This window comes from Eublepharis macularius, chromosome 14 (genome assembly GCF_028583425.1).
Source record: "Eublepharis macularius isolate TG4126 chromosome 14, MPM_Emac_v1.0, whole genome shotgun sequence".
In the NCBI taxonomy this organism is placed as follows: domain Eukaryota; kingdom Metazoa; phylum Chordata; class Lepidosauria; order Squamata; family Eublepharidae; genus Eublepharis; species Eublepharis macularius.
In genome coordinates this window covers 56,861,927-56,882,440 of record NC_072803.1, presented here as the reverse complement: position 1 = coordinate 56,882,440, position 20,514 = coordinate 56,861,927, and the positions used below count along the sequence as shown (strand labels likewise).

The 20,514-nt window shown below is 46.1% G+C and overlaps 1 protein-coding gene across 2 annotated transcripts in view; it reads right to left on the bottom strand.

Annotated features, from left to right (window-relative positions):
- The window catches only part of ENG (endoglin), an 89,372-nt gene extending 77,038 nt beyond the window's left edge, over positions 1-12,334 (bottom strand). For both annotated transcript variants that reach the window (XM_054997636.1, XM_054997637.1), the window contains exon 1: positions 11,984-12,334. In XM_054997636.1, the coding sequence (XP_054853611.1) occupies positions 11,984-12,041 (58 nt within the window). In that variant the 5' untranslated portion in view covers positions 12,042-12,334. The remainder of the gene's footprint in view (positions 1-11,983) is intronic.
- Between the last annotated feature and the right edge of the window lie 8,180 nt (positions 12,335-20,514).

Sequence of the window (20,514 nt, the reverse complement as noted above, 5' to 3'; positions counted from 1 at the left end):
GGCCAATTCGGGCCCCAAACGGTCTGAATTGGCCCCGTGCAGAACGTGGCTGGCATGATGACATCACTTCTGGAAGTGATGTCATTGCACAAATGCCAAGGGTCACACATGACGAATGCCCACACAAGCAACATGAGATAAGTAACAGGACTCCCCTCCCAGCGGGAGGGTAGATAAACAGGTAAACAGATTTTTTTAATTCACTGTCAATGACTAACACTAAAACATCAGTAAAGGGTGCCACAAGAAAAAATAAAACACTGTAAGATCATTCACAATCCATCAATAAAATCATAATACAGTAATATAAAATTTTAAATGCTTAATGGTACAATAAAATCTAAAATTCATTCACATAGCCATTAAGGTTTTCCTGATCCTAAAAGCAAGCCATCCAAATCTGGCCACCTGTTGAGTGACCTCAGGGTGCCCATCTGAAAGAAAACTTCCCAGAGTACATGGTCTTTGGCTACGGGTAAGGGGCAAAGTTGAAGAGAAAGGGAGAGATTCACGAAGGTTACCGTACGCCTTGCAATCAAATATGACTTCTAAAGATTCCATCCCTTCACACAGCAGGGACAAATCCTTTCCTCATAAAGGATTTTTTAAAACTTCGCTTCGAGGACAGCTGAAGGAAGAACATCCCATTGCATTAATGTAAAACTTCTCCTATACTCCTGGTTTGATAGGTTGAAAAGACAAGGCATAGGAGTTACCCTTTTAGAGGACTCTAAAAGGACTCGGGAGGGTATAGGGACCTGGGAACCCTATCGGTGCTGCTAGGTAATTTCCAGAAAAGTGACCTGGAGCAGGGCTGGCTCCAGGTTTTGGGGGGGGTCTGTGCTGACAGTGCTCATGGGGGCCCCATGCCCACGACTAGGCTCCCCTTCTTGTCCTCCCACCTACATGCCCCCAGCTGCCTGTGTACCCTTCCTTTTGCCCCCTTGTAAGCTCTCCCACCACCTGCAGTTGCAGGTACAGCCAGGTGCAAAGTCCAGTGTGAAGCATGGGACTGTTCCCAGGGCCTGAGTAATGAAGTCACTGCTGGGAGTGACGTCATCAAGCCACACCGAGAGTGTGCCCGGGAGTCCTGTTCCCCTGCCTTTCCTCCCCGTCAACCAGCTGAATGGCGGCAGGGGGCAGAGAGTGAGAGCAGGAGATCCCCTGCCCCCACCGGGGGATCTGGCAGCCCTAGGAGTGAGGCCTCCCAACAGCAGGAGTCCTGGACACCCTAGTCACACAGTTACAAAAGATAAAGCAGAAGTTTGTGTAATATAGAATTCCCACATGCCCACCTGTGGTAGGCAAACTCCTGGAGGTTTGCCTCCTTGCTTGCTGCCCTGCCAGTAGTCGGCAAGCTCCCAGAGGTTGCCCACCACTGGCAGGCATCCCAGGAACACACGCTGAACACACACTCCCAAGGCCCCCAACGTCACCTCTGGAACTGATGTCACCGCATCAGCCACAGGAGCGTTCTTGCACTTCGTTTGGGGCCGATTTGGGGAGCGCTCCTATGCTCTGTTTGGGACTGATTTTGGCCTCAAGCAGGCTGAATTGGACCTGCATGGAGCATGTGAACGCTCCCATGGCTGGTGTGACAACATCACTTCCAGGAGTGATATCAGCGTGCGTCACAGCATGTGTGCGCAAAACACGTGCACAAAGACAAACACACTACTAGCCCAAGGTGAGTACCAGGTCCCCCCTCCCAATCGGGAGGGTATAGGGACTTGGCGGCCCTAGCAACTTATAGTGTACCAACAGTGTGCTTCTACAGGGGATATGATTTTCTGGTTGGCGCTTCTGCAGGACTGCACTAAGGGCTCATGAGTGTACCTCAGAAGATGAGAGTCTCTCAGATCTAATTGGGGCAACAAAGCCTGCTGAAGAACCATCTGTTGGTTCAGACGAGAGTCCTGAGCCACCTCTGGCCTGGCCTTCAGGAACATGGATGTGAGAATGGAGTGCTAGCACAGATGGAGCCCTTTGGCCTCTTGTCTGCTGTACGACTAGGCCAGGTTCCTTTTCCTCATATTCAGCACTAGGGGCGCCGACCTCCTGGTGGAGTTCTCACTGAATAACGACTGATTTCCAGATGATATAGATCCGTTCCCCTGGAGACAATGACTGCTTTGGAGGGTGGGCCTCTTCTCCCCAAACTCCATCACCCCCAGGCTCCACCCCCAAACTACCGGAATTTCTCATCCCAGAGTTGGCAGCCCTAAGTAAGGTGGTGGCTGGAGATCTCCCAGAGATCAGTTCCCATGGATAAAATGGCTCCTTTGGAGGGTGGATTCTATGGCATCACACCCCACTGAGGTCCCTCCCCTCTTAACTCTCCCATTCCAGGCTCCCCTCGCAAAATCTTCAGGAATTTCAGACCCTTAAGCTGGCAATTCTCTGACAGAAGTAGAGAAGTGTCCTCTCAGAAGTTCAATTTCAGACTGTGGAGACTCCCTAACGCTACTGGTTTAGTGAAAACATCCTGTTTTCACAAGAGACTATAAAATGCCTTTTCGGTCTCCTTTCTGGGCTGGTTCGCACTCTGGTTTTGTACATGGGTACACAAGTCCAAGTACAAAATAGGCACCTATCACGCAAAGCACAAAGTGTATCTGCATTTTGGAATAAGGCAAATGCCTGTCGTCACCTGATCCGAAGATGTTGTCTACTCAGATACCTGCCCTTGTGAACCAAAATTAAGGCAGGAATCAGCCCCAAGATGAAGCCAACATGTGGTGATTTTTTAAAAAAAAATTACTTCATTTATATCCCGCCATCCTCCCCAATGGGGACCCAAAGCAGCTTACATCATTCTCCGTTTTTCCCTCACGCTGTGAGGTAGGTTAGGCTAAGAGTATGTGACTCAGAGCAGAACCACAAGTGACAAAATGCACAGATTGGACACTTGTCAGCTTCCCTCAAGTTTTGATGGGAAATGTAGGCGTCCTGGTCTTGCAGCTTGGCTCTCTGACTGCTGTCCAATGGACTTTTCAATGGTCACTTGTCCAACATTCCGCCAAGCTGCCTACATTTCCCACCAAAACTTGAGGGAAGCTGACAAGTGTCCAATCTGTGCCTTTTGTCACTTATGGTTCTGCTCTCAGCTCACCCAAAAAGCTTCCATGGAAGAGCGGGGAGTTGAACTCTAGCCGCTACACCATTCTGGCTGTCCTCTGGCTTCATTTTAAAAGCAGATGAGACAAAAACCCAGAGGAAAGGTCGACCCATGGCTATTAGCCATGATAGTTCAATGGAACATCCATATTCAGATGCAGTTGTCTTGCCTCTGAATACGCATTCTTGGCAGGAAGGGCACCAGTAGGGGAGGGAGGTTGTCTTCATGCCTTAATCCAGTAAGAGCAACAAGCTTGCATCTATATTCTGCTTTCTAACCCCCATTTCATCTGCTCACACACTGCAGAGGAGCGAGAAAAACCGAAAGGCAACTGTGTACGTGAATTTTTGGTTTTGCCGATCTTGCAAGCATGAATTGCAAGCAGCCCTTTGACCAAGATCTGGGTTAGAAGTTTCATTCAAGCTCAGCCCCAATCAGTTGTAATTCTCCCACTTCCCCGCTTCAACCAGACATCTCTTGCTTAACCCATCTCTCTCTGTCTCTCTCTCTGCGGAAGGGAGGGCTATTAAAAGAAAATCAGCTGCACAGCTCACTTTTCACGGATTAAATAACTCCTCTGAGAGCGTTCATCTCACCCTTGTCCTGTGTGGCTAATAACTCATCATGGTTTCAATTTGTTTTAAAAAATGCTTCCCATGTCAAAAAAATCTTTTCACTTCCCCTTTGCCCCACTTTCAGTCTTCTTTCGTTCCCTTCCCTTCCTCTAGTTTCTGGGAATAAAAAGAGAAATCAGCAATTTTCACGGTTTCCTCTTCTTCACAAGAAGGGGGGTCCACCCCTTGCTTCTTCAAGCTATTTCGTGCCAAAGACCAAGCTCGAATCCCACCACCACCTCCATCATTCAAGTGGGGCACTCAGGTCATTTCAGAATCTGGACTGAATACTTTTAGGACAACCCCCCCCCCCATTATTATCATCAAATGTTCTCAAGACTACCATCCGTCTGGGGAGAAGAAAGCAGAGGAATGAAGATGGGTGTGAACTGGAAGTTCACCGAACCCTTAAATGCAGCCTGCATCTGGCCCCACCCTGCTGAACTCCAGTGGTAGGACCCTGGACATTAACCCCAAAGTCTGGGTGACGGCCCATCTGCATCGCTCTGTATGTAGATGATGTGCTTTGTATTTTTTAAGACGGTCAAAGCGTATACCGGAGGGAGGGTGTTGCATAACTTTGCAAAGGAGGCACAGATTAGAACAGTATGATTTACCAGACGGGACTGAAATCCCCTCAAAGGATTCCCAGTGAAAACAGAGAGCTGCTTCTCTCCCACCAAGGAGAACAGCCAAAGGGTTTGGGTTGGGAAATTCATGGGGAATTGGAGGTGGAGCCTGGGTAGGGCAGAGTTTGGGGAGGGGACCTCAGCAGGGTATAATGCCACTCTCCAAAGCAGGAAATTTTCTCAAGGGAAACTGATCTCTTTAGTCTGGACAGAGATTGATTATAATACCAGGAGATTACCAGGCCCCACCTTGAGGTTGGCAAGCCTACAAAGGGCCTTACCACCCCAGCCATGATTTCCATAGAGCTGAAAGCTCTGCTATTCCCATTGCCTTTTTCATGCTGCTATGGCTGGTGCTCCACTAGTTTAAACAGCAAAGCAGTGTTCATTCTTTAGGCCAGAAAGAAAAAAAACCCATAATTGTCCTGCATTCTGTCAGCTGAAGTTCAAAATATATTTCAGCAAGTGCAGGATATGAAAAGGCAGCCTGTGTACCGTGCGGTGGCTTAAATATACATGTGCTTATGCACAGGGAGTGCTCGAGACAAGAAGCACCCTTTCATCCACTCCCCCATTAGAAAATTAATTCTGCGACATCTGAGGAAAGAGCTGGATGCAAAACAGGACATCCTCAAAAAACAATTATAGGGACAGTGATTGATTTGAGACAGGGACCTCCTATGGCAACAGAGACCTGGGACAGATGGGGCATACAGACGAGTTCCGTGCAACGAAATGATAATGTTGAAGGGTCTGTTTGAATAGACTCACATGTTCCCAGCCTCCAAACAATGACCGAATCTAAAATGGTATGACATAATAATGAAAATAGCTCACATAGGCACGGTACAGAGGTCCCAGCTCACACGCAAGAGTCCAGCAGATATGATTTGACTCTCCCCTCTACACTTTGGATGTCCCTTTATTTCCATCCTCTGAACAAGACTTGTGAGTGACTGGCTACCAGCTAATTCCCAGTGCTAACATCTCATCCCCTTATTATACAGGTATAATAATATTAAGACTGGTCTACCTTACAGAGTTGTTGTAAGGGTTGAGTGAAGTGCTTCGCGCAGCCAGGAGAAGTGCTATGATCCTTCCAAAAGTAAGAGATCAGTGGTCAAGCACAAACTCTGCACACAGAAGGTCCCACGCGCAGCCTCTGCTCTCTCTCTTTAAGAAGGATCTGTATCCCACCATCCCCACCATTGTTATATCAGAGCAGGAACAGTTTCCTTTAGCATCTTCTTGTTCTTAGCTTTCTCCTCTCACCCGGAAGGTAAAAGGTAAAGGTGCAAGCACCGAGTCATTACTGACCCATGGGGGGATGTCGCATCACGACATTTTCTTGGCAGACTTTCTGTTATGGAGTGGTTTGCCATTGCCTTCCTGAGTCATCTACACTTTACCCCCAGAAAACTGGGTACTCATTTTACCGACCTCAGAAGGATGGAAGGCTGAGTCAACCTTGAGTCGGCTACCTGAACCCACCTTCCGCCAGGATCGAACTCAGGTCGTGAGCAGAGCTTGGGCTGCAGTACTGCAGCTTACCACTCTGCACCACGGGGCTCTCACTGGGTATTTATTATTTATTTACTTACTTACTTCACTTATACCCTGCCTATCTCTCCAGTAGAGACCCATTCTCCTCCATTTTATCTTCACTACAACCCTGTGAGGTGGCTGAGGTTGAGAGCGTGTGACTAGCCCAGGGTCACCCACTGAGATTCCAATGCACAGTGGGGATTCAAACCTGAGTCTCTGAGATCTGAACAGTTTTCCATTCTAGGACTTGTAAGTTCATCTCTTTGCTTTAGAGATGTTGGGGGTGTTGGGGATGGAAATATGTTTTTCACATATTTCACAGTCAAGGACTGGTGCTGAAAACAAGCTCTAAGTCTGGCTTCAATTTACCTCTTCTGGGGACTAGCGCGCGGGAAGACATTTTTCCAAGAAGAGATGAAGCAGCTGGACAGTTACAAGGGCAGCTGGAACAACCGTCTGGCATTAAAAAGAAGAAACTTGAGGATCTGCAGGCGTGCTTAGGAGTGGTGGAGAAAAACGTAAATCGAGGTCTTCATCTGGTTTCGTGCATCTCGTGCTGCAATCTGACCTTTATGATCTTACAAACATGGCACATTGGTGTGTCAATGTTCTACTTTTTCCCTAAACACATTTTTTGGGGGGTGGGGGGAGAAGAAATGCAGATTTTGGAAGCCAGAGAAGAGGGAGTCCCAGCATGTTTGATAGCAGGTACGGAAGGGTTTGGGTACACTACAAAGTGAAAGATGGGACTGTCAGAGGTGGTGGCTGGAGCCACGCAAGAGACCTCCCGGTGGGTAAAAGGGAGGCAGCGTGTGGCACATGTCTCCATGGGCTGTAGACTTCCCATGCAAGGTACACTGCCCACAACGAACTGGATGCAGCTACTTTACATCAAGCGGGGACTCCATATCACTATTGTCTGACCTGACTATTTGTCCCGTCGCTGCTACCAATATCCTTCTAGTGACAGCTGCTTAGAACTAAACCTGACATACGAAGCATGTGGTCCATCCCTGAGATGAGCTCTCCCTGCCCTCCCACCTTTGCTCCTCTAGATTGCCCAGAGCAGTTGCAGATGCAAGCTTGCCAAACTTTATTTTTCTTTTCTGGCAATGTCTCCAGTTTCTTTGAAACGCTGTGTGAAAAGCTAACATCCAGCAGGCAAAACTTTATCCAGCAGGCAGTTGCAGTAACAAGAAAAGTAGCTGTTTACTGACTGTTTTGGTTTATGGTGGAAGCATTTAAAGGTGTAGGAACCGTACCAGAAAGAAAACGAAGGGAAGAGCTTAATAGTAAGGACAGAACTACAGAGGACTCCCTGAAGAAGTGAGCTGTGACTCCTGAAAGCTTATATCCTACCACAAATGTCATTAGCCTTATAGGTGCTACTGGACTCTTGTGCTTTTCTACTGCCAGAGGACGCCCTGTTCATACAGCTAGAGGCACTAGCAGTAAATTTTTAAGTAGCTACTACTATCTGAACTCTGCCTAAGGGTCCACACTTGCATAACAAACCAGATGGGATAAACAGCAGGACTGGAGTCCAGTGGCACCCTAGAGACCAGCAAGGTTTTCAGAGTGTAAGCTTTCAGGAGTCAGAGCTCTCTTCTTCAGATATCTGGAGAGCTCTGAAGAAGGGAATTCTGACTCTCAAAAGCTGGTACTCTGAAAATATTGTTGGTCTCTAAGGTGTCGCTGGACTCCAATCCTGCTGTTCTACTGCAGATCAACACAACTACGCACCTAACTATTCAGGTGTGATGAAGAAACAGAACCAATGAAAGTGGACTCCTGCAAAAAAAAAGCATGATCTATAGGTTGGATCCAACAAGCTTTTCTGCTGATGAAAAAAGAGGCATCCTTTTTGACCAAACAGGCTATGCTGAGAATTATGGGACCTGTGTGTACAAGTGCTGGCCTGGGAGGTTTTTTGCCTCCTGGGCCTGTTCCCCCAGTCTCCCCACCACCACCACCACCGCCGGCCAGGCGAGTGGCGGCAGGGGGCAGAAGCTGGGAGTGGGAGATCCCCTGCCCCCACCGGGGGACTGGTAGCCCTGCATCTTACTCTCCTTCCAACAGCTGAGCTCTTTCCTCCCTGCAGACATCCTTGTGGGGTTGGAGGGAGGGATATTGCACTAGCAAAGACCTCTTGTGGGCAATTTTGTTTTGCATTCAGGGGCTCAAACACATGCTTCATAAAAGCAAGTCCAAAGAAGAGTCAGGTCCTACTGCCAGATGTGCCATCAGCATGTGGTATTCAGTCACCAGCCACAAAAGCAGACCCCTTCTGAGCCACAGCTCCAAAGTGGAACAGCATCTCACCCCAGCCTTATCGACCCCGCTCTTCCTTACTGTCACAGAGGGAAGGGACGTTGCACCTGGCTCATAGGAAACCCCCATTCTTCCATCAAGGACACTAGAATGATGTCATTACTATATAAAGCTTGTGCAGTAGAACACACACTCCAAATACTGTGATGTTTTTTGGCTATTTTTTATATATGTATAATTGTTAGCTTGCCTGGATCCAGTCTCTGTATCTTATGTACGGTGCAATGGAATAACTTTACATAAACATATTTTTTAAAAAGTTATTCCAGCTTTCATTTGGAATAGTAAAGCTCAAGACAACTTGGAGGCTAGTCTTCATTCGGAATAGAGCAAGAGTCCAGTAGCACCTATAAGACTAGCAAAATTTTTGGTAGGGTATGAGCTTTCGTGAGCCACAGCTCACTTCTTCAGATACCAGAAGATGGGTGACTCATGAAAGCTCCTACCCTACCACAAATGTTGCTAGTCTTCTAGGTGCTACTGGACTCTTGCTCTATTCGACTGCTGCAGACAGACTAACACGACTACCCATCTTGACCTTTTTCATTTGGGATCTCTTCTTAAAGGGATTCCTTCCCTGAACTAGCCATTTAAAGTACTTAGTTTTTAAAATAATACCTTATGATTAAAGATTCCACAACAGCCACCCTAAAAAGGCTGCGCCAGGGCTCATCTTTGGGCCATGTGAAGAAATAATAAAGATGAAAGCACCTTCAGGCAGACCTTATCACTGCAGGAACCACAGATTATATGGGACTGGGCATAAAAGCTTCAAACGCTGAAGATTCTGGTGCTGTTGGTGGAAAGTGCCATCAAGTTGCAGGCAACTTGGGGCAGCCCTGTAGGGTTTTCAAGGCAAGAGACGTTCAGAGGTGGTTTATCACGACCTTGCCTGCCTCTGCATAATGATCTCCTATTCTAGTACTAATCAGGGCCAGCCTTGTTTAGCTTCCAAGATCTGGCGAGATCTTCCTTGCCTAGGCCATCCAGGTCAGGGCTTAAAGATCCTAGCTGCAGACATAAAACTCTGCAATACATGTTGCAAATTACTAGGGGATGCTCAAGTGCAAGATTGTATGCGTAGTCCTCAATTCACGTGCTGTTCTTGCTCGGCACACGTGAATGCCGTTTTCACGGGAGCTCCCTTTGTGTGATTGCATCTGCTCGTGAGTCCTTCACTGTGAGAACCAGTCCTGTAGGTTCCTTTGACTTACCACTTTGCATATCTTTAAGGTGTGAGAAAGTGTCAAGATCTGCATTTCAATGAATGGATGTGGAAACTGGAATACTTTTGGCAGTTGAGGAGGAACATATTGAATGGGTGAATATATTCACGGGGGAGCAAATTGAAGTGTGACTGGACGAGCGCGTGCATGGAAAGTCAGGGGGAGGGGAATGTGAAATGAGGTTCACTTTAGCATCCCTAGGTACTTTTTAACATGTATTTCCACCCTTAGACTGTTTGAAATTAAGTGCATGAAAGGAGAAGTTTATGCACCAAGCATGTGGTTGACAACAGAATGCATTTCCTTATTTAAATCAATGGTTTCCTTATTGGGAATGGTTGATTCTATGAACGGCAAAGGGGGGAAAGCAGAAGAGAGGCATTTGTAATGCAAATGAGCACTCTTGCCAATGTCATTATATTTCTTTTGCCTATTTAAAATAAATAAATAAATACCTGGCACTGGCCAGAACATTCGTTTGCAATATAAATGCCTCACTTCTACTTCTCCCCTTCACATTAGTGGCAATTTGCATACAGTTGTATTTGTATTGCGAACCTACAGACAAAGTCACCGCTGGACACCTCCTGTGTGAAAATGCAGAAGTAATTTTAAACTACCACCAACCCTTGCACAAGCGCAGAATTATTCATAGGAATATCAAACCATGTTTTCTAAGACTCAAGAAAGCAACCACTGGGCTGAGAAACTGGGCAGGATTTAGTGCTGCTGCTGCCGCCACTTCTCTCTACGCCTCCAATAATGTAAAGATTTAGGCATTTTCTCCAGGTTAGAGACTGGGCAGCTACATAGAGAGACCGTTTAGTGTAGTGGTTATGAGCGGCAGGACTCTAATCTGGAGAGCCGGGTTTGATTCCCCACTCCTCCACTTGAAGCCAGCTGGGTGACCTTGGGTCAGTCACAGCTCTCTTAGAGCGCTCTCAGCCCCCCCCCCTTCACAGGGTGATTCCATAGGGCCTGTAAAATGGAGATGTTCTGCTGGGCCTTTGGCTGAGGACCAGCGGGTGTCCCCCCTTATTCCATCTAAGATCACCACCTCTTCTATGAATGCCCTCGGCGATGCGTTCTGCCCACAGCTATGACCTATGCAGGTTTTTGATCAGTAAAGTAGCTTAGGTATAACGGTGCCTGGAGCATTTTAGTGTAAGTTTTAAGTGTGTTTTTAAAGTTGATTATTAACTTATTGTATTTTATTGATGATGATGGGGAGGGCGGGATATAAGTCAAATAAAATAAATAAAATAATAATAAATGATTGCCGTGAAGATAACACTTTGCAAACTGCTCTGAGTGGGCATTAAGTCATCCTGAAGGGAGGTATGTAAATCGAATATTGTTGTTGGAAATGATGCTTTTTTAAAAAAAAATCCAAGTTAATTTTTTAAACAATTAAAAGCATTTTATTGTAAACTACCTCAAGACAACACACTAAGAAGCGGCTACCCAAGAAATACCTTTAAATGATCCCAATAACTAAAAGAAGCTGAAACTGCTGCCTCAAACTCCTAGCCAATCCCCTTGCCCACATACCTCTTTGGCCTGCCGCAACCATGCTTAACTCCTCGGTACATGTGTCAAAGTGTGCGAGCACCATCTGCGGGTGGGGAATCTAGCAACCCTCCAACATTCTAAGACATGCACTTCCATACAGACACATTTAGTAGGGGGGTTATCAGAAACTATGGTATCCCCCATTACTATGTAGGGAGGTGAAAGTTGGATAGTGAAGAAAGCTGACAGGAAGAAAATTGATTCATTTGAAATGTGGTGTTGGAGGAGAGATTTATGGATACCATGGGCAGCGGAAAAGACAAGTAAGTGGGTTTTAGAACACATCAAGCCTGAATTCTCCCTAGAAGCTAAAATGACAAAACTAAGACTATCGTACTTTGGTCACATCATGAGAAGACAGGATTATCTGGAAGAGTCAATAATGCTAGGAAACGTGGAAGGCAGTAGGAAAAGAGGAAGATCCAAAATGAGATGGCTTGACTCCATCAAAGGAGCCACGTCCTCCAGTTTGCAAGATCGGAGCAAGTCTGTTAATAATGATAGGACGTTTTGGAGGTCTTTCATTCTTAGGGTCACCATAGGTCAGAGGCAACAGGACGGCACATAACACACACACACATCAGGAACTAAGGGAGAAAACTCTTTTTTTCCTGGATGGAGAATTTATAGACAGCCCTGACCCACACCGAGAGCCAGGTACTCAGAAGGACCACAGCTGTGGTAAGTTTCCACAAGATCTGCTTCCTCACCCTCTTGTCTGAGAGATACCCCACTGAAAATGCTGGACTCTCTCCTTTATGCTTCTAGTTCTGAAGTTGCTTTTTGGATATCCTCCCCATCTTAAGAGTTCCATCCAAAGGGCTAGAGTGTCCATTGACCTCTCTAGCCAACCTTCTGCAACAAAGTTCAGTCAGACCCCTGCAAAAGCTGGCTGAGGCAGGCACAGCGTAGAATCCTCCCACCCAGTCCCCGAAGCTGACCACTTACTTGCGTTTGTCGCCACGCTAAAGGCTAGGAGCAGCACTAGGCACCAAACCGAGTCCATGATGCTCAACTCGTCCTGCTCCGTGACCTCCCAGCAGCTCTTAGCCCGTGTCTAGAGGCAGAAGATTAGGAACGCTGATCTCCACCGGGCTGCAGAGTTTCACAATGGGACACGAGAGACACAGCCGGGGCAGCTCGGCCTTTCTCCACTCCAGTCTTGGTATGTTTTGGAAAGAGCTGAGGGTCGAGGCAAGACAGCAGGCTGGAAAAGCAAGGCTGGGCTGTGGATTGCCGTGATCGGGGTTCACCACCACACACTGGCTGTGTGTCTTCTCCAAGCTCTCTCTGCCTGAATGTTTGTCTCTGGCTCGGCTCAGCCCTGATGACCCACAGAGACAGGAAATTCACTCCCTTTTAAGGAAGGTCTGCCAAGTTTTTGCCTGCCAAACAGCGAGAGGAAATGCTGCTTTTATGCTATTTTTTTTAAAGGATGCAAAATTCAGCTGCTGCTCATGCACAGACAGAGAAAGGCAACCGAAGACCCCAGGCCTCCGTTAGAACAATGCCAAAGTCTTCTCTTTAAGATTGCTGGGGTTCAGGCTTTGACCCAGAGTTCTGCAACCAGATCCCTTGACAAGCAGTTTTACTGCAAGGGAAAAAAATGAGAGAAAGGTTTCATTTATTTATTGACTTCATTTATACTCCACCTTTCTCCCCAATGGGGGCCCAAATCAATTTACATTGTGCTCTTCTCCCCTCCTGTAGATTTCCTAGTTCCCAATCCAGCACTCTAACTGTTACACCACACTGGCTCTCAGATGTGGATGAGGGCTGCAGAAGGGGACTCCAATTCTTCCTTTCCACTCTGGGGAAGCCAGGCCCATGTCATTGCTCCCCAGAAGCTGTTTGGGGGTAGGGCTTGGGAGGCGAAAATGTTGCTGATGCTTTCACATCACTTCAGGGTGAGGGCCAAGAAGTGATGTCGTTGCCCCTGGCAACTCTCTAGGAACTCCCAACACTCTATGGCAAATACCACAGGGCTTGGGTCAGTTCCATCATGGGTTTGTGTGTGTTGATGTCACTTCCAGGTCTGAATCCAGAAGTGATGTCAAAACATCTGCGGTGTTTTCTTTCCGCTGCTCACCAGAGCAAGGGCAGGCAATGGCAGTCAGAGGTGGGCACTTCCCTACTCTCAGCGGGCATCTGGCAGCCCTTTTGACCAGCTCCATTTCCCTAGCAAAAATACTCTCCGGCAATTCTTCAGTCCTGTCAAAAAGAAATAAGACAGGCCAAGACAAGATACCAGAAGTTGATGAGTGGATACAAAAACTTTTGTATATGGTGGAAATGGACAAATTAACTAGGAAGTTAAAAGAACAAAGTTCAAATGATTTTCTGACGGATTGGAGAATACTGAAAGACTATCTGGAAAAGAATTGGGATGTAAAGGACCAATTGTGGTCTACGGATAATTTTTGATGAGTATTATGTAATCTGTTGAATTTAGTATTGATTGTAACTTTACCTTTGAAGATTATGGAAAATAATAGAATTAGAGGGAACAATGTATGAATTATAGGGCATAAGTGCTGTTGGAGGTCTGACGGGGGGAAGGGAAAGGGTGGGTTGGGGATAAATTTGTACTCAATAGGAGAAGCAATAATGAAATGTATATTTTTGTTTTATGGTTGTTCTCAACCTATCCAATAAAAAGCTTCTTTAAAAAGAAAAAGAAAAAGAAAAAGAAAAAGAAAAAGAAAAAGAAAAAGAAAAAGAAAAAGAAAAAGAAAAAGAAAAAGAAAAAGAAAAAGAAAAAGAAAAAGAAAAAGAAAAAGAAAAAAGACAGGCACCTATATTTTGACCGTCTTTCCCCTCTTCTGGGTTTAAAGATGCTGGGGGAAGTTTCAATTGGGAAAATCTGGAAGGAAGAAGAATCAACTCCTAGGGCTGGATCTCTGGCCAAGCCACCCCAGTTACTCCCTGGGTGGTACAATAAAGAGAGCAGCACCAAGGCACTGTAGGAGCTCAGCTCGATTCCTGCCACTGACGGCTTGGGAAGCCACTTGCTCACCAGCTGGGCCTAAGCTGCTGGCCGCCCAGTCTGAGCGGAGCCTCTCTGGCATCACCTCACACCCAGCCAGAAACAACACGGGAGGGGGCAAGGGGTGACTTTGCTGGAGGTTTACAAAATACCATTACGTTTCACCCACTTCTAAGACCTGTAAGAAGTTTCCGTTGCATACATTCCAGCTATCTCTGTGTAGCGAGGACTGCTATTTGTTGCTGCTGACTGTGAGTTGTTACCACTGTCATTTCAGTTTGTGGCTAAGAGTTCAGTCTCCAAGTCGGAGGATGGTCAGGCCTGGCCCTCCCATTAGGCACACCTAGGCAATTGCCTAGGGCCCCAGAGGTGGATATCAGCAAGACCAGCACTGTCACCATTCCGCTCACCCATGGCATCATCATCATCATCATCATCATCATCATCATCATCATCATCATCATCATCATCATCATCATCATCATAACAATAACAACAATAACATTCGATTTATATACTGCCCTTCAGGACAACATAACGCCCACTCAGAGTGGTTTACAAAGTATGCCATTATTATCCCCACAACAATAATCATCCTGTGAGGTGGGTGGGGCTGAGAGGGCTCTGAGAGAGCTGCGACTGACCCAAGGTCACCCAGCTGGCTTCAAGCGGAGGAGTGGGGAATCATGCCCGGTTCTCCAGATTAGAGTCCTGCCACTATTAACCACTACACCAAGGGTCTGTTCTGGCAGCTCCTGGGTAGCATCCTTGGCCCCAGTGACCCACCTTGCAGTGTTGTTGTAAGGATAAAAGGGGGATGTATACCATCCTGAGCTCTTTGGGAGAAAGTTGGGATAAAAATTCAATAAATACTTCCCTGGGACAACAGTTCTGTTTGTACCTCTTGTCGCATATGAACGGTCTGCCTGGACCATTAATTTTAGTTCTAAGTTATGTTCACTGAAATATGGGGAAGGTACTTGGTGCACCTCAAAGGGAACACCTTAAGCACCACAAAGCAAGCCCGAATGTCCCCTAGACAGAAGCCAGGGTCCCTTGGGATCCAAAGCTGGCGCCAGATCACAGGCAAAAAGGTCTTCATGCAACTGCACGTCGCTGGCCATTTAAACGCTCACAAAATATTTGTGTAGCTCCAGGAGAGGAAAGGAACTATGGAATGACTTTGAAGGGCTTGGACATAAACAGTAAACTGGAAAAATGTAAGCTTAAAGGCACTGATCCAGCAGCCTTCTGTCTATAGGAAGAGAGGAAAATGCGTCAGAGGCTTTATAGAAGTGTGACGGCCGCTCTGCAATTGAGGGCCTACGCACAACCATGGAATTCCTCAGACACAACAGCGTTTCCATTTACAGAAGAGGGGGCAGGGATTTACACCTGTTCTCCTCTTCCCCTTGAAGATCTCCGCTTTGCCCCTCTTCTGTTCCGAAGGGTCCACCGACCCCAAGAACAAAATTTGGAAGGGGGCTCCAGAGGCTGCAGCAAGAGAAGGAAGTGGTAAAGTCCCATTCCATGAATTCAGCAGATGATTGGATACACACCACTGATTTGAACTTCAAAGGATAAAGAAAGACTATTTATTTCTTGAAATATTTAGACCTACTTTTCTCCCCAATGGGGACGCAAAGCAGCTTATACCATCGTTCTCCCCTCCTCCAATTTATCCTCCCAGCAATCCTATAAGATAAAGCTTGGCTGAGAACAAGTGACTAACCCCAGGCCACCCAGCAGGTCACCCCCAGATCCGAACCAGATCCCAGATCCGAACCGCTACACGACATTAGCTCTCAAGTGGAAGACTCTGGAAAGCCTAGCGGAAAAAAGAAAAATGCACGTGCAGTAATAATTACTTCTCTCTATCACAGCATTATTTCCCCAAGTGCTAGTTTGAATCTCCATTCAAATACCTCTTATGAATCAGACTATAGGTCCAGGTAGCTCAGTATTGCCTAGACATGGGCTCATTCTGCACGGCACACTTTAAGCCGGCAACGCTGAGCATTCATGTGCATCTTTCTGCACTGCACAACCTCGAGGCAATTTGTTGTCTGATGAGTTAAGATGTGTCTGTCTGGAGCTGCATTTTGTGGGGCTGGAGCGGACCTCTTTTTTTAAAAAAAAAATTCTGCATGTATGGTAACATTGCAGTGTTGGAGTCCATCTCCCCCCCACCCCATATTTGCTGATCGGACTGTCCTGTGCCCACTGGAGAGGCAATTGGTAGCAGAGTTCTGGGGGGAAACAGGTACTTTTCGTGCTTGTTCCACTCTCTCTCTCTCTCTCTCTCTCTCTCTCTTTTTAAAGCCAAGCCAGGAAAGGATTAAAGGCTGCATTCTGAAATGCTGTAAAACGACAGTGCGGAAAACGCTGTCAGCGGCTTTCCACGGTCTCAGGCCAAGAAAGATCTTTCAAGCACCTTCCGACTAAAATTCTTTACCTGGAGATACCAGAGACTGAACTTGGGACGCGCTGCCTGCAAAGCAGATGCTAAGGTGCTTATTTATTTAAGCTTTTCAGTTGCCACCACTCCATAAAAACATTCAAGGCAGCTGACAGCAACAAAATATTAAGAATAACCAAAGAAGCAGAATAAAAAGGCCATGTTATGATCTTCACTTTCTTTAGGGTGGATTTTGCTTTAAATCTCCCCCTTACACCCTCTGGGTAGTTTGCTGCCACCAGGAATATATTATTCCAAAATGTTTTATTTAAATTCTCCCTTTCGTAACGTGTTTGAGCGTCAGGCTCCTTCGTGGTTCTATGTGGCCCTGAGGATAGGAATGGGAGATAACTCTGGGATATAACAAAACACAGTTTATTTTTTTAAGAAGCGTATTGGTTACATAAAAGTCGTTCTTAGTTCTTCTAGTTGCTTCATCCAAACTCATTCACACAGATCTCTTGTAAGGCTTCACACACAGTTAGCCTTTTCAAATAGAGTGAATATATAGTCTCACAGACACACTCAGTTCAGGCTTCCACTCAGGTTGCCTTTCCCTCACAAATACATGAACACACTCAGGCTGCACACAGCTCGCCTCTCTGGCCCTAACTGAACCTTTTTCTCTCCCTCAGTAACTGAAAACCGCCTTCACTCCGCCCACTCTGTCATCAACCAATCATATCACTCACTCACCTCTCTCTTTCACAACCCCACTCTTCACCTATCTCACCAAACATTTAAAGACACATGCACCCATTTCTTGAAATCATTACAGGCCAATTTAAAAGCACCCAGGAACACACATGAAGCTGCCCTATACCGAATCAGTCTCTCTCTTTTATCTATTTATTTATGTTATTTAGATTCCGCCTTTCTCACTGCGAGTCAAGGCGGATTACACAGCGTAAGACAATTCAGTCAATTGCAGAGACGTTTCAATAAACAATACAATAAGATAATACAAATGCTGATTTGCAAAGGTTTGAAAACAAGAAGAAATCCAATTCAGAGCTGAAGAAATGCTGACGCAGAGCACGAGCCATTCTAAACCTGACATATTAAACAACACAGAAACTACCCAGTAGGATCAAATTTACAGCAACACACATGACATAGTAATGAACCCCGCAAGATAGTTCCCACTCGGGAGATAGCTGGTCTCCCCCTTTGAGTCTGTTCCATGAGAAACGATTTAAATCAGTCTAAGGCACATCCCTTGATACCCACATCTGCCTCCAGTTGCCTCAACAAGATGGCATGGTCTGCTACATCAAAGGCTGTACATAGATCCAGGAGGATCAGTCCCTCATACTCAGAGCCAAGCTACAAGTGATGCTTTACACAGCTTGGACACTTGTCAGCTTACCTCAAGTTTTGATGGGAAATGTAGGCATCCTGATTTTACAGATTGGCTCTCCATTACAGCTGCAAGACCAGGATGCCTACATTTCCCATCAAAACTTGAGGGAAGCTGACAAGTGTCCAACCTGTGTCAGGCGTCACTTGTAGCTTGGCTCTCAGCCTGACAGCGGCTCTCCAGGATCTCAAGCTGAGGTCTTTCACATCACCTACTTAACTGAAGACGTTGGAAATTGAATCTGGGACCTTCTACATACCAAGCAGATGCTCCACCATGAGCTACAGCTCCTCCTTGAAGCAAATGGGTTTAGAATTTTGTTTAGGATTGCATTCTTACAATGAAATTTTAAGCAGGTCTACTCAGAAGTCTACTTGATGGGGCTTACTCCCAGGAATATTTTCCAAGATTGCAAGCATCCCGCTACAGCCTAGAGCTCTCCCAGAATTACATCTCCAGATGAGAGACATTAATTCCCCTGGAGAAAATGGCTGCCTTGGAGGGTGGACACTACACTATTATACCCCACGGAGGCCCCTCCCCTTCCCAAACCCACCCTCCCCAGGCTCCTCCCACAAAATCACCAAGAGTTTTCCAGCTGGGAATCGGCAGCCCTATTGATGCTAAAGAGCCCCCAAAATGCTGCCTTTAATGTTTTCTAATAAAGAGGGACTATAACATCATCTTCCCAACTTTGCAGCAGCCTTTTTGCTCCAGGCACACTTCAGCCTAATTAAGACTGCAGTCCTCAAGCAATTCCTATTTGAAATCAGTACAGGAAGTGACCTTTTCTTTGTCTAAGTGTCTTAGTGCATTATATTGGGGGGTTGCAGATTTTGATTTATTTATTTATTTAGTTATGACATTTATAGTCTGCCTTTCTCACTGAGACTCAAGGTGGATTACACAGTGTAAGATTAGTACAGTCAATATCAAGAACATTTCTATAAACAGTGCCATAGGGTAAGTAGATACAAGTTCACAAAGACACAGCATTAGTAGGAATCCAAATAGTGGGGAGGTCTGTGGTTCCTCATCAGCAGATCATCTGAGATCCCCTCCCTACAATACAGCCCTCCTATATGAGTAAAAAGCCTTTTTGAAAAATTCAGTTTTGCATCGTTTGCAGAAAGCCAAGGAGGGGAGTGGGGGCTCTCCTGACCTCCTCAAGCAGGCCATTCCACAGGGTAGGGGCTACCACAGAGAAAGATTCTTGTTTTTAATTCTGTAAACAGCCTTGGATATTTTTAGGAAACAAGTAAAAAAATATACTCACCTGTCGACGTGGTACCTAGCCCCAGGCAAATTTTCTCCTGCAACAGATCTCTAAGATACAACCAATCCGTCTGATGTTCTTCCATCATTCATATATCAGAGACAAAATCTGGTAACCCTAACCTGCCCTCTATTGGGCAGCTGGAGAAAAGCAGAGAAGGAAAAACGTTTTAGAGAAAATCCAGTTCTAGAAGGGTGCCTGTGTTACAACAGGCACAAAACGTTTTGAGGATATTCTTTACACATTTGCAAGTGGGGTCGCACCCTGATAGTCTGTTTTAGCACAAACATAAAAAGGAGACTTGTATCACCCGAAAGATTGCTAGACTTGTAAGTGGCATAGCCATGTTCATCTTTAAGCCTCTTCTTCTTTAAGATCCAGAGGAGTTAGCTGTGTTAGTCTGTAGTAGCAAAATCAAAAAGAGTCCAGTAGCACCTTTAAGACTAACCAATTTTATTGTAGCATAAGCTTTCGAGAATCACGTGATTCTCGAAAGCTTATGCTACAATAAAATTGGTTAGTCTTAAAGGTGCTACTGGACTCTTTTTGATTTTTCTTCTTTAAGGTGCAGCGTTGCTGGGAGGGAGGGGAGAGGATTTTGCAGGGATGAAAGCAACTTTAACTTCTTCGCAATGCTGTTTCTCGCAAGGTGTTCAAAGCAGAAGATGGGAGGTATTATTTCAGTTACTTTCTTAACAGCACTTTGTACCAATCTGTGCCTGTTTACTTCGTACCAGCCTATGCCTCTGTGTTTTTGATGCAGCTGGGGAAGCCTATGTTGCAACAGTCTACATTGGCAGGGCCAGTCCAAGGCTTTTTGGTGCCCTGGGTGAACAATTACTTTAGTGCCCATCCAGTTAGGGAAGGCTGTAGCTCGGTGGAAGCGTCTCTGCGTTGCATGCAGAAGGTTCCAGGTTCAATTCTCAGCCTCTCCAGCTGAAAGAATCAGATAGGACGTGATATGAAAGCCCTCGGAGAGCTACTAGCAGTCAGAATAGATAATACTGGCATTCAGGGGTCATTTCGTAGAAAAAGAGCTGCAGGGACTCATTAGCATAACTCATTAGCATCACTGGACATCACTGGAAGTGTGTCATTGGCATAACTGATTTGCATATGCCACACCCCCTGACATCACCTATCCTGACTGTTTTGGACCCAATCCTGGCTATTCAGGGCCGAAATTGCGCCCAAAATGACGAAAAGGGGCTGAAGATGGCTGAAAAGTGGCCCAAAATGGTCAGAATTGGGCCGCTGCTGAGTGGGAGAGTGATCTACCCCGTCAGAGGCCCGATCCTGGCCATTTTGGGACCAATCCTGGCTGTTTTAGGCCCAATCCAGTCCAAAACGGGCCCCAAATGGCCAAAAATCAGGTGGGTGGGGCCACCTGACGTGACCT